The 14738-nt window shown below is 44.1% G+C and overlaps 1 protein-coding gene across 1 annotated transcript; it reads right to left on the reverse strand.

The window, feature by feature from the left end:
• Positions 1-8770: 8770 nt before the first annotated feature.
• Positions 8771-14309, reverse strand: LOC307166687 (uncharacterized protein; the record flags this gene model as incomplete). Its single annotated transcript, XM_079885196.1, has 8 exons — positions 14238-14309; positions 14018-14149; positions 13757-13891; positions 9991-10015; positions 9881-9913; positions 9714-9749; positions 9503-9581; positions 8771-8993 (listed from the first exon to the last, which is right to left on the reverse strand). Exons 2-8 carry the CDS (start codon positions 14138-14140, stop codon positions 8771-8773), a joined length of 654 nt encoding a protein of 217 aa, XP_079741322.1. The 5' UTR covers positions 14141-14149; positions 14238-14309.
• Positions 14310-14738: the final 429 nt, after the last annotated feature.

Below are 14738 nucleotides of genomic sequence, written 5' to 3' on the forward strand. Positions count from 1 at the left end.
AATTTTCATTTCGGGCTGAACTATCCCTTTGAAGCTGCAGATTCACCTTAGGTAGACCTTAAAGGAGAACTCCGGTCAATTTTAACATTGAGCTCATTTTTTTGTACATTTGGAGTGCTGTCAATACAGAGAACAACGACAAAAATCGGTGTTGCCTACACCGTGTTATCCTCTTTTTAAAATTTGCACCCTGTTGACTTCAATGGGGCAAGTTTTAAACCTGCTTTTAGGCTCTTAACATCCTTGATGTGTCATTACAAGTGCACAGAAAATGTGAGTGATTCCTTCTGAGTGAACGCGGGTCAATCTGACTGCAGTAGATGTGAAAGATATGTATAAAAATGATGTTATTTCAGCCAGCGCAAATACCTGTTTACATCCTGTTTTTCAGTAGAAGTCCAAAGTAGTCGATTGCCGAGTTCACGCGCGTGATCATAGGTAACTAAACCAATGCGCGTGAACTCGGCAATCGACTACTTTGGACTTCTACCGAAAAACAGGATGTAAACAGGTATTTGCGCTGGCTGAAATAACATCATTTTTATACATATCTTTCACATCTACTGCAGTCAGACTCACTCGTGTTCACTCTGAAGGAATCACTCACATTGGCTGTGCACTTGTAATGACACATCAAGGATGTTAAGAGCCTAAAAGCAGGTTTAGTACTTGCCCCATTGAAGTCAACAGGGTGCAAATTTTAAAAATAGAATAACTCGGTGTAGGCAACACCGATTTTTGTCGTTGTTCTCTGTACTGACAGCACTCCAAATGTACAAAAAAAATTAGCTCAATGTTAAAATTGACCGGAGTTCTCCTTTAATCTCTTTAAAATATCACAAAATAGCCATGTCAGTCACTTTCTTAATAAACACAAGATGTTTTTGTTATTGTGTTTCAGTGGAAACAAGCTAAACTGAATGGAAATCAGTTACATTTCTCAAACTGAATACAGATTCAGGAATATGAATGATTACCTGATTAAGCAGTGATATGTCCCAGGTCAGGTGATTATGCTGTCGACAACAACTCGGTGTATAATCAATGTCAGCATTATCAGGAGGGTGCTTCTCTCTTTTTTTATTGTCCATCTTTGTCAGCCTTCATTCCTACTAAAGGAGCAATGTGCTCTGCATGCAAGCACTGATGGATGCAAGACATGGGCTATGTTAAATGACGTTAGAACTTTATTCAGGAAATTACTAATAAACTTTACTAAAGCAATGTGCATTTTTTAAGAATGTAGAAAAATAGATGCTTTATTCAAACAGTTAATAACTTTTTAATGTATCTAATTACCGTGACTAACAATACAAATCATACGCAAATAAGCACACAAAACAAAGGAAGAGAGAAATAAGGTAGATGCACCATTGTTTGAAACTGTGCTAGAGAAGTCATGTAAGTGTGTCAGGTGCTTCAACAAACCAGACTTCTGTATAGGATGCACCTATGTTTTCTCTCTAATGAGGAAGCGTTACACTACTGAGAAGTGCGCATGCAAAACCAAAATGGGCGTATACCAATTAGTGCCAATTTTCAAACTACAATTGGTGTTTTTCAACCATTTTTCAAAAGACTTGCTAAAATCATGAGGGCCCTCCCCTAAAACAAACCCCCAGTGTATTAGAGCAAATGAGGTAACACCATTGAAAGTGCTCATAATGAACTGAAACGCCCCACTGATTGGGAAACACCCAGTAGTGTTTTGCACAGATACATGCCTGCAAGATCTTGTGCTCATAAACTAAGACTCACTGTTAGTTAAATGTCACTGTCTTCACCCATGTGTGCTGTTCCCTTTCATCAACATTTCAATGCTGATCCAACACACTTTAAACATTGAAATTTTGATGTCAACAAAAATGATGGTTTGGATCAAAACTCAACATTGAATTAATATTACCATGCTGTCTGGGTCAGTGTTTCAGGATCTGATGGATCTGCTTTTAGACACCCGTCCAGAACACACCAAACACAGAGGATCAAGTGTGTTTGTGTGTGAGTGAGTGAGTGAGTATGTATAATGGTGTAGTTTGAGGACAGAAACGCGCGCACACACACACACGACTGCAGTTTATTAATATTGTGTTGTAGAACAAACAATTTAAACATACGTGGAAAATGTGTAGTGATGTGCTTTTAAACCAGTGGAAATTACCCCTTAAAATATGAAGTTTTCAACAAATAACCTTAATTTCAATCTTTTCCTCTCAGGAAGCATCACATTTCAGAAGAAACTCATATACATTTTTAACAATGACATGCAGAAATGACATTATTTGAATATGTAGGGCACAAGAGGGCGCTATTGTCACTGATGAAATAATGAAAGTGAAAGTAAGTGTTGACATTACTGCAAAATCTATGGGAAAACATTAATAATAAAAAAATGCAAATACAAACTTCTATTTGAGTTACAAATTAGTCAAATTATTCAAAACTAAATATTCATAATAGACCAATGGTCTAGTCTAAAATGTTTTTAATTGGGCAACAAATGTAGTCAAATAGATACAGTAGAAAAAAATACTAGTTTGCTTTATCTTATAGTATCAAATGATTATGTTTTATTGCACAAAAAAAAAAAAAAGTATAAATAAGTAAATAAAGTATAAAAAAGACGAGGCCGCTCGCATCTGGTCTGGGCGGGTGAACAGCACAGGCGACATCTCTCTCTGTGGAGAAAGTGAGGCACGCAAGGTCTGAGCCGGGGTGAGCTCACTGTCGTCCTACTGCTCAACCCTCGACTCCACCGTTTCCTCATCCGAGGCTCGTGAGGGGCGGAGTCGCGCTCTGAGGAGAACGCGATCAAAGAGCGGAGAGTGGCATGTTCTCACAGCGAGAGCAGCTCGTCTCAGTGTGCGTCGCCCTGCCAACAATTATGTGGCGCCGGACTGGACTAAAGCGAAGCGACACTGCGCGAGAGAGGCCGAGTGTGTCCGAGAGCGCGCTCGACAGTGCGTCAGAGAGACCGAGTGTGTCTATGGTCTGCGCTAGCGACATGCGCGAGAGAGACCGTCTGTGTCTGTCTGCGCGCGAGAGAGACCGAGTGTGTCCGAGCATTAGTAAATTATATAATTACTATATAAGAGGCATGTAAGTTCGATAAATGGACAACAAAATAAAAACAACAGATAAATGATTACCACTGAATTAGCAGGATGTAGCCTACTTTCTTTTAGTCAGTAAACAAAAACTTCTCGGTTAATATAATGCTTTCTCGCCCAATTAGGCCTACGTGTCAAACCTCTCTGAAATCACACCATTTCATATTTATATTATAACTTATTATTCAATAAACCAATCTCCAGTGTTACTCGTCCCTAAATAGAACCACAGTGTCACTCTCTCGAACGCGCTCTCGGACACACTCGGTCTCTCTCGCGCTCTCTCGAACGCGCTCTCGGACACACTCGGGCTCTCTCGCGCACTATCGAGCGCGCTCTCGGAAATTATTATTATTAGCCTATGTTTTGAACTATCCTGTATAGCTGTGTTTTCCGGTGTGTTCGATGTCAAACTAAAAAAAAAAAAAGTTTATTTTTAATTATTAAAAAAATGCTATTATTTTATATGAAAAAGTTAATAATTGTATTTTATAGAGAAAATATTTTAGTCTTGTATATTTCTTTTTAAATCCGTCATATGGTCATGTTATAATGTACTCCACCTATGGAGAATGTTGTCACATTTCACTACCATTCTTTCGGGGTATATCAAGATTAAAATGTTCACTGTATTAATAAAACAAAATCACATAATTGTACTAGACGTGGGAAATTAATGTGGGGAAAAATACTCTGAACCCTATAGATTTACACAAACTGAGAAAGTCCAAAAGCGTTAGATTGTGCCCCGCTCTCCCCTAAACATTGTACATGTATTTTCCTCCAAGGTTTTTTTTTTTACCCTATTCACATGGGGTGTTTCCTTCACACAGATCAAACTCTGCGCATGCGCAATGAGCTTCAGAACTGACATTGACACACTAATAAAGTCAGGATTTTGTGATCATTTCATATCGAGCATCAGAGAAGTAAAGACGCGCTTATTCACTCCATGTTGTTTTTTCGTGTAAATATTTTTCACGCAGACTTTTTGTAAAAATCTTTTTCGTATCAAACATCAGTCCACATACATATGAAACACAACTGATACCTGAAGCGAGTGAGTGATGAAAGATGAAGAGCAGAACCGTTAGGCTCATGTGTCTTGTATCGCTGGAATCCTTGGCTCAAGGGGGACAAACTGCATGCCACGGATTTGCTCGTCACCCGGGAAAAAAATGTGTGTAGCCTATTGTGTGTTTTCCAAAAACCTACTTTTGTGAACTAGTCCTAGGGTTTTGGCCTGATTGGAACCAAACCACTGCAGAAATATTCTCTGGAGAGTGACTATCAATAATCATACAAAAATTCTAAATTTCAATTCACGGTCACTAAGAGGAACAAAAATATTCGATGTGACCAGGGACACTTTTACTAAAACGGCTATGACTTGTGAACGGAAAGAGATATTTTCGCTACACCCGGGACACGTTCATGAGCTCAATCTGAGGTCACGTGAAAAAATAGCAACGATTGGCCACTTGGTGGCGCTATAACAGGGGAAAAAAATCATTAAAATGGCTATAACTATCATTTTCAATACTTTGCTAAGAACTGGTAGCAAACTTATTGGTCGATTATTATTAATATTAAGCCATGCTGCATTTTTCTGAAGATGAATCACCTTTGAATCTTTCCAAGCTAAAGGAAAATTCTTTTTAAATACTGATATTAAAGATGTGGCAAACTGATTCTGCCAAAAAACATTTCTTCTCTTCATTTATCAAATTTATTTATGAAAAAAATCATTGAAATAAATTCCAATTTCATATGGTTTAAAAATAGTTAAAAAATGAGTCACCTGTATAAGTAAAAGAAGGAATTTGACTTGGTTTCCTATCCATTATTTCATTGAGTGTTCTCCACATTTTTTACAGTCATATTAACATTCATTTATTTTAAGTTTGTAAAACATTATTTTTTACATTCTTTACATTTGAGTTTCTTGATTTCTTAATTTGCAATAGACGTCCCAAACCTCCTTGTTCCCAGTTGTGTTGCTGTTATCCTTTGCCACATCTCTCTCAAACATGTTTTTCAACTCGTAAAAATCCATGGTGCCCTAACATTCTTCACTATACATACATATACAGAGTATTTGGATATTTTACATTTTTTCTTGTTCTTGTCTTTAACTGGTCATTTATTTCACAGGAATCACTATTCTATTCTACAGGGATGCTGAGATCCTTGCCGAGGCTGCCGTGCCTGTTTGTGGGCTGGAGATTGTTGTATGACGTGTGCGAATAGAATGAGAGGGAAATTTTGTTGGGTTTTTCCCCTATTAAGTTTAGCGGTGGCTGTAGATTTCCCTGAACGCTGTTACCCACGTCTGGTAGAGGTGTAAGAAAGCCAGCACTTACACTCTTATTATTACTGTTGCATGGTTGACATATACGTTGGTATTGCTTTGTTCGCCAAGGAGACCCTATTTTATGTGTGCAACTACTACTGGTCCCCCGGCACTATCTGTGTGTAAAGTAAGGGGGTAGGAGAGCAGGTTATTGTTATTTCCCATATGCCTCTTATACTGTATATTGATGACAGCAATGTATTTATCGTGAGTGGTATTGATGGTATGACCTGATTGATATTTGGTGTGTATTTATTCTTGTGGTATTTCAGTGATTTATTAATGGATATTTATATGGCTTTGAGGTTTGCAATGAAATTATGCATTCTAGGTGATCACATTAACTGATTTACTGTATGTATTTAGCAACCTTTGAAACCCTGTGCTGAATATATTATCCTGTTTTTTGATGTCTTATACTTCTCTAAGCAAACTTATTGCTGATTTATCATTAATTACAAATACATGGTCAGTTGAATTCTACCTGTCATGATTCCATCAACCTGCTGTCCCCCATGAGTTTTAATACTATGATGGTACATAAATAAAATTTTTACATTTGTATCTAACAAATTTTGGGTACTTGAGTGTTTCCTTGGTTATTGAGCCCACATAAAACCATTGGTCTAGTAGAGAACCTGTAAATCACCCTTATTATTCTTATTAGTTGTGGCTAGCTGACATAAGTTGTAGCTGGCGCAACTTCAACGTTAGGGGCAACTGCCGCTCAACCAGTCACTACTGGAGCGGACTGGCTGGCTGTATTGAGGGACGGCTGGTTGGCTGCATTGAGGGACGGCTGGTTGGCTGCATTGAGGGGCAGGCAGGTTGGCTGCATTGAGGGACGGCTGGTTGGCTGTATTGAGGGACGGCTGGTTGGCTGCATTGAGGGACGGCTGGTTGGCTGCATTGAGGGACGGCTGGTTGGCTGTATTGAGGGACGGCTGGTTGGCTGTATTGAGGGACGGCTGGTTGGCTGCATTGAGGGACGGCTGGTTGGCTGCATTGAGGGACGGCTGGTTGGCTGCATTGAGGGACGGCTGGTTGGCTGTATTGAGGGACGGCAGGTTGGCTGCATTGAGGGGCAGGCAGGTTGGCTGCATTGAGGGACGGCTGGTTGGCTGCATTGAGGGACGGCTGGTTGGCTGTATTGAGGGACGGCTGGTTGGCTGCATTGAGGGACGGCTGGTTGGCTGTATTGAGGGATGGCTGGTTGGCTGTATTGAGGGACGGCTGGTTGGCTGTATTGAGGGACGGCTGGTTGGCTGCATTGAGGGACGGCTGGTTGGCTGTATTGAGGGATGGCTGGTTGGCTGTATTGAGGGACGGCTGGTTGGCTGCATTGAGGGACGGCTGGTTGGCTGCATTGAGGGACGGCTGGTTGGCTGCATTGAGGGACGGCTGGTTGGCTGCATTGAGGGACGGCTGGTTGGCTGTATTGAGGGACGGCTGGTTGGCTGCATTGAGGGACGGCTGGTTGGCTGTATTGAGGGATGGCTGGTTGGCTGTATTGAGGGACGGCTGGTTGGCTGTATTGAGGGACGGCTGGTTGGCTGCATTGAGGGACGGCTGGTTGGCTGTATTGAGGGACGGCTGGTTGGCTGCATTGAGGGACGGCTGGTTGGCTGTATTGAGGGACGGCTGGTTGGCTGTATTGAGGGACGGCTGGTTGGCTGTATTGAGGGACGGCTGGTTGGCTGCATTGAGGGACGGCTGGTTGGCTGTATTGCGTGGCGGCTGGTTGGCTGTATTGCGGGATGGCTAGTTGGCTGTATTGAGGGGTGGGCTGATTGGCTGTCTTGAGGGGCGGGCAGGTTGAGGGACGGCTAGTTGGCTTTCTTGAGGGGCGGTCAGGTTGAGGGACGGCTGGTTGGCTGTATTGAGGGGCGGGCTGGTTGGCTGTATTGAGGGGCGGGCTGGTTGGCCATCATGAGGGCAGGCAGGTTGGCTGTCTTGAGGGGCGGGCATGTTGGTTGTCTTGAGGGGCGGGCAGGTTGAGGGGCGGCTGGTTGGCTGTATTGAGGGACGGCTGGTTGGCTGCATTGAGGGACGGCTGGTTGGCTGTATTGAGGGACGGCTGGTTGGCTGCATTGAGGGACGGCTGGTTGGCTGTATTGAGGGACGGCTGGTTGGCTGTATTGAGGGACGGCTGGTTGGCTGCATTGAGGGACGGCTGGTTGGCTGTATTGCGGGACGGCTGGTTGGCTGTATTGAGGGACGGCTGGTTGGCTGCATTGAGGGACGGCTGGTTGGCTGTATTGAGGGACGGCTGGTTGGCTGTATTGAGGGACGGCTGGTTGGCTGCATTGAGGGACGGCTGGTTGGCTGTATTGCGTGGCGGCTGGTTGGCTGTATTGCGGGATGGCTGGTTGGCTGTATTGAGGGGTGGGCTGATTGGCTGTCTTGAGGGGCGGGCAGGTTGAGGGACGGCTAGTTGGCTTTCTTGAGGGGCGGTCAGGTTGAGGGACGGCTGGTTGGCTGTATTGAGGGGCGGGCTGGTTGGCTGTATTGAGGGGCGGGCTGGTTGGCCATCATGAGGGCAGGCAGGTTGGCTGTCTTGAGGGGCGGGCATGTTGGTTGTCTTGAGGGGCGGGCAGGTTGAGGGGCGGCTGGTTGGCTGTATTGAGGGGCGACTGGTTGACCTTCATGAGGGCAGGCAGTTTGGCTGTCTTGAGGGGCGGGCAGGTTGAGGGGCGGCTGGTTGGCTGTATTGAGGGGCGACTGGTTGGCCTTCATGAGGGCAGGCAGTTTGGCTGTCTTGAGGGGCGGGCAGGTTGAGGGGCGGCTGGTTGGCTGTATTGAGGGGCGACTGGTTGGCCTTCATGAGGGCAGGCAGTTTGGCTGTCTTGAGGGGCGGGCAGGTTGAGGGGCGGCTGGTTGGCTGTATTGAGGGGCGGCTTGTTGGCCATCATGAGGGCAGGCAGGTTGGCTGTCTTGAGGGGCAGGCATGTTGAGGGACGGCTGGTTGGTTGTCTTGAGGGGCGGGCAGGTTGAGGGGCGGACAGGTTGGCTGTCTTGAGGGGCGGGCATGTTGGTTGTCTTGAGGGGCAGGCATGTTGAGGGACGGCTGGTTGGTTGTCTTGAGGGGCGGGCAGGTTGAGGGGCAGGCAGGTTGGCTGTCTTGAGGGCGGGCATGTTGGTTGTCTTGAGGGGCGGGCAGGTTGTCTGTCTTGAGGGGTGGGCAGGTTGAGGGATGGCTGGTTGGCTGTATTGAGGGGTGGCCAGGTTGGCCATCATGAGGGCAGGCAGGTTGACTGTCTTGAGGGGCGGGCATGTTGGTTGTCTTGAGGGGTGGGCAGGTTGGCCATCATGAGGGCAGGCAGGTTGGCTGTATTGAGGCGTGGGCAGGTTGGCCATCATGAGGGCATGCAGGTTGGCTGTCTTGAGGGGCGGGCAGGTTGAGAGGCAGCTGGTTGGCTGTCTTGAGGGGCGGGCTGGTTGGCTGGCCCATGATGTTGATGCAGACCTCTGTCTCTGAAGCCTTTAACTGCACTGAATGAGGATCATTACATCTGACCTTCATCTGTGACCTAGAGATGCACCAGATAAAACTTAATTTAAAGTCTCAACTGTAGGTTAACATTAACCATCCGTTTCAGCTCTTAAATGTTGATGTGATTTATTTCAATCTTTCTTTCTCTTAGTATGAGATTCAGTCCATTATACTTATCATTTGGCAGATGCTTTTATCCGAGTGACTAACACTACATTTATACTGCATTCAAAAAGCACATTTGATTCAATCATGTAAATGTAATGGAGTGAATCTCAAACTGAGAGAAAGAAAGACTGGGAATTGAACCCATGATCATCATCTAGTGTTGAGCTACAGGATTCACTCACCTGTTGTCTGTATCATCATCAGTCTGACAGATGAACCGCCCTTATCTCTGAAAACATCTGACAACACACTGAATCTGATTATTAAATATTATATAATTTTTAGACAGTTAAGATACTGCAATCTCATGATGGAGTTGAATATGATGACATGAACTCTTGAGATTTACTGACTGAACTGAGATCAGTCTGGACTCACCTGAAGATTTTTTTACGCAGTATGAAACACATCAAGAGCAGAATGATGATGAAAAGAGCAGAAATCCACCAGAACTGATCTATACAAGCCATACACAAACAACAAAATAATACAATCAGCTGATCCACTCAATTAATGAACCAATGAAATCAGCTGATCTATAATGATTAATCAATATTAAAGTTGATGTTTAAAGCTCTTGATGTTTTACCTGAGATCTGGAGAGACGGAGTCACTTCATTCACATCTTTAAAACACACAACGATCTCATATATCAGAGAATATGACAGAAAACATTCACACTGGACTGAGTCTGAATCAGATCTGAATCAGTGTTTTATTAGTGAATTAGACACACGTTTATCAGCTGAAACTCACCTGAGTTTGGAGTCGCTGCAGTTTCATTCCTCACTGAAAAACACATTCACAATCATCATGTTTAGTCTGATTCAGGACACACTGATGTTTTACGCAAGAGTCTCTCTCACCTCTGAACATGGTCTCTATTCTGAACTGAAATGAAAGAAACGAAGCATTAAAGCAGCATTTATAGAGTTTCATTAGGGATTAAATATGATGAATTATTGTTTGTTTAAAGCTGTAGTCTACGATGTTGAAAATCGGCCGAGAAAGCCTGAGACAGTTGGGAAGTTTTAAAAAACTCATCCCGCCCCTCCACACACACCCCCCTCCCTTCTATGCTACCTGATCCCTCCCACCGGGAAACGACCTAAATAACGTCACTCAGTCAAGCTGTGATCACCGGTAGTAAACATTGGCGCATCTTGTTCAAATTCCGATCGGCTCGAACAGAAACTGAATATATACTGAAATATATTCAAGCACTTCAAGAAATATAATCACTTTGACCCGTGATAGGCGATGCTAAACGGCTAACATTCCAATGCCGACCGGCAGCATAAGCATGTTGTCAGACTGATAAAAAGCAATTTATGTAACACCTCACACCATAAAAGTATAAATAAATGCTTACCTGCTCAACAAAAAGTCAGCCGTGTCAGCGTCGTTTTTTTTGGTTTGTTTTTCTCCATTGCTGAGCTGATGCTACTTTGCTAGCTACCATAGACTGTCAGCTGCTTGCCCGCGAAATTTCATGACGCAGGAGGGGGGCGGGGTGGGGTGCGGTGGGGTGGAGACGCGAGCGTCAAGAGGAGCGGGGGATTGGATGAGAGCAGTTGACCAATGTAAGCTGTCCGGCCGGACAGCTTACATTGGTCAACTTCTCTGCAGCTGTACACCCAATAGAGTGAATGGATTTTTTTCATTCTTTTTTCTCTTCATATTGTTAGGACTGTACTGTAGAACCATAACCAGCATCTAAACGAGGTTATTAATAATGAACAATCTTTGAAATCGTAGACCATAGCTTTAATGTTTTGATGAACTGCAAATCTAATGATTCATAATTAAATCAAAATAACATTATCATAATTTCTGTGTGTTTAAATAGAGTGGTGCAGGTGTGACGTTACTAGAAATAGTCTTCCTAGAATTGTCTGGGAAGCAGACACACTCTGTCAGTTTAAATCTAGTCTAAAAAACACATCTCTTTAACCTGGCATTCACAACGCATGATGTAGTCAGCCGGATCTGGGGTCTCATTTATAAAGCGTGCGTACGCACAAAACGGGGCTGGAAACGTACGTACGCCAGTTCCCACGCAAAGGTTGTGATCTATAAAAAACAAACTTGACGGGAGAATGTGCGCACCTTTAAGCAAACTTTGAGCCGTGCGTACGCACATTCTGGAGACAAAGGGAATTGGCGACACCGATGGTGAGCTGGAGTTAAGTGTCTTTTTGGTCACTTTTAGACAGAAAATCTAAAGAAAATTAAACATATACAGAAAGATAATATAATTTCACTCACCAAGCCTGTCACTTGAAGCAAATATCCATCCCTTCTTAAATGTCCGCACCAGCGAGCGCGTTGAGCCGTTTAGTGAAACTGACGCAAATAACAGTTTAAATAAATAAAATAATGATTTAAACTATGTTTTACTTCTGATATAAACATTTAGATTAAATATGCCATTCAAATTAATGGAGTTAAGCACTTAAACATGAAATCATTACTGAGAAGTTACAACATTTTTATATTTATATAGTTTCGTGCAAATAATGCCCAAGGCCTATATCTGTTTCCATTAAAAATATAAATCAATTAAAAATACAATTCGGCCAGTGGAAAAGATTGAGAAAAACTTTCTCTGAAATGTATTTTACACTATTTGATTTATGTATTCAAAAACAAGGCAAGGATAGGCAACTACTTGATTTTTATTAATGTAATGTGTCTTGTACCGTTAAACGTTATCACGTGGATGAATAATCATATGCAAATGATATGCAGATGAGGATATGCATAGTAAAACTAGGCGTTGTAAGCTCCATATATGGTTATTTCGGGGAGGAGACGCATGTGCACACAATCTTCCGCTGACTGGGATTTATAAAGTGAATTCTGCGCAGGTTCTGGCGTACGAACGGTTTTATAAATCTGAATATTTTTTTGCGTACGCCATTTTGGGCTTTCGGGCGCACATACACTTTTAGTAAGGTTCCTACGCACAGTTTTATAAATGAGGCCCCTGGGCCGTATCTAGATCAGATGGTGGACCTGCACCTAGACACGACCACAACATTTATCCCCCGCACAGGAAGTTTCTTCATTTCACCCATCAAGGCACATGTTACGAATTCACGGATGTGCGGAGGCGGGCTTGGCTCCCCTGAGAATGTCAGGTCTGCAGATTTTGACAAATACTGTGGTGAGCAGGACGAGGCCGAGGGCGGTGAGAGAGCAGCACGAGGCCGGTGGCGTGATTACTGATGAGCGACTCCTGCAAGACGCACCGGTCTCGTATCTCTCACGGAGGAGCGGAAGCATAAAGGAGGAGCGGCGACAGTGAAGAGGGAGAGGGGAACAGGCCTGAGTTTTATGTGATGTTTTGTTCCTGTTTTGTGTGGCCAGTAGTTGTCCACGAGGGGCTGCTGGCTTATACTTTTGTTTTGTATTGGTTATTTATTTATTAATTAAAATGTTCGCCAGTTCCCGCCTCCTTCCCATAACAACGAACCTCGTTACACTGGTGCCAAAACCCGGGAAGGAGGAGAAACGCGCTGTCAAATAGCCCTCGCCGCTGTGGGGAATCCGCGGTGCCATCGAGCATGGCGGGCATTTTCCGTCGCCATGGACGCTCGAGGCGGTGCACTGGAGTGAGTTGCCGGGGTGCTGGAGGGGTGGCTGCCGTCTGTGAGGGAGCGGAGGGGTCGCCGCTGTTCGCCGTGGGCTGCATCGGCGTCAGCTAAACATGTCAGTGAGCTACATGTACTCTCAGTTCATTCCTCATGCACTAAATTATCTCTTAGTGGAGGTTTTATGGTGGCGTTGAACTCGTGGGACCACGGTGTATTTCGTTTATAGCCTACCTTTAGCTGTTTACTTCTGGCGACTGCATTTAGGCTTCAGAAATTCATAAAAGTTGTGTTCATCTGTGATTTATATATATTTACACACACACACACACAGGCAGGAATTTAAATGCATGCTTGGTGACAGGAATGTGCATGGCCTGCCGGCCCTGTTCCTTTACTCCAATGTGTAATTGGAAAGGGAAAAGGAGGGTCGCAGGGAAGGGCTAAGAAGGCCCCACCCCCAAAACACAATGTGCTACCGAGCTTCTGGTGACATCCAGCCGGTAGTAAAGCACAAACATCTGGGGAGAGGCCCAGCTGGCAGCAGAGCAGACGTCCTGCAGTGACACTCCCCTGAGCAAAGCCCAAGAGCCCCTCGTGGAATGAGCTCTGATGTCTCCTGGGGGCTGCACTCCCTTTGATTCAAAGCTCCCAAAGCTATAGCTTCCACAAGCCAATGTGAGAAGCGTTGCTTAGATATGGGACTCCCCTAGTGAGGGAGCGCCCATGAAATAAAGAGCTGGTCGCTCTTCCGGAAAGTGCCGGTCCTGGCCACATATGTCTGTAAGGCACGGACAGGACACAGAGCATTCAGCCTCTGATCCTCCACGGAGGAGAAAGGTGGAGGGTGAAAAGCGGACAGCTCTAACACCTCCGATGGGAACTCAGGGAAGCATTTGGACATACAAGCCGGATTAGGCTTTTTGTATAAGAGCATGATTATAAGCATAACTGTCATGATTCATGTCTGTGTTCCCCTGTCTTGTCACCACTCTATATGAAAACAGATGAATGTTGAGAGAGAAAGTTGATTTACTGCATCAGAATGACACTGAATCTCATGAAGAAGCTCCTCCACACAGCGAGACGTGACGAGACGATCAGATGAGACTGAAATAACAGGATCCATCAGTGTTTCAGGATCTGATGGATCTGCTATCAGACGCCCGTCCTGAACACACCAAAAACAAGAGGATCAAGTGTGAGTGTGTGTGTGCGTGTGTGTGTATAATGTAGTTTGAGGACAGAAACACACACACACACACACACACATACACACACACACACACACACACACCTCTGAATACCAGCTCTGATCACAGTCGGGAATATTGGTTTGATTCAGTATATTAGACTGAAGTCTGTATTCAAACCCGCCGTCAGTCTGAATCTCTGCACATGTTTTATTGAGTCTGTTCATGTTTCAGTGCTGAAAACAGGAGAGAAATGTTTTAAAGAACCAAATGACTGCAGTTTATTAATATTGTGTTGTAGAACAAACATTTAAACATACTCACCTAAAGGATTATTAGGAACACCTGTTCAATTTCTCATTAATGAAATTATCTAATCAACCAATCACATGGCAGTGGCTTCAATGCATTTAGGGGTGTGGTCCTGGTCAAGACAATCTCCTGAACTCCAAACTGAATGTCAGAATGGGAAAGAAAGGTGATTTAAGCAATTTTGAGCGTGGCATGGTTGTTGGTGCCAGATGGGCCGGTCTGAGTATTTCACAATCTGCTCAGTTACTGGGATTTTCACGCACAACCATTTCTAGGGTTTACAAAGAACGGTGTGAAAAGGGAAAAACATCCAGTATGCGGCAGTCCTGTGGGCGAAAATGCCTTGTTGATGCTAGAGGTCAGAGGAGAATGGTCAGTGGGTGTCAATTGTTTTTACAGGGGGAACGTCTGTATGGGGGAAACTGTTGCTGATTGTATTTTCCTTTGATTGTTGGGTGTGAAATTCACCCATGATGGTATGTTGACACCCTGAGTGTCAAAATCGTTGTTTGA

The sequence above is a fragment of the Squalius cephalus genome (assembly GCF_949319135.1).
Source record: "Squalius cephalus genome assembly, chromosome: 1".
Lineage (NCBI taxonomy): Eukaryota > Metazoa > Chordata > Actinopteri > Cypriniformes > Leuciscidae > Squalius > Squalius cephalus.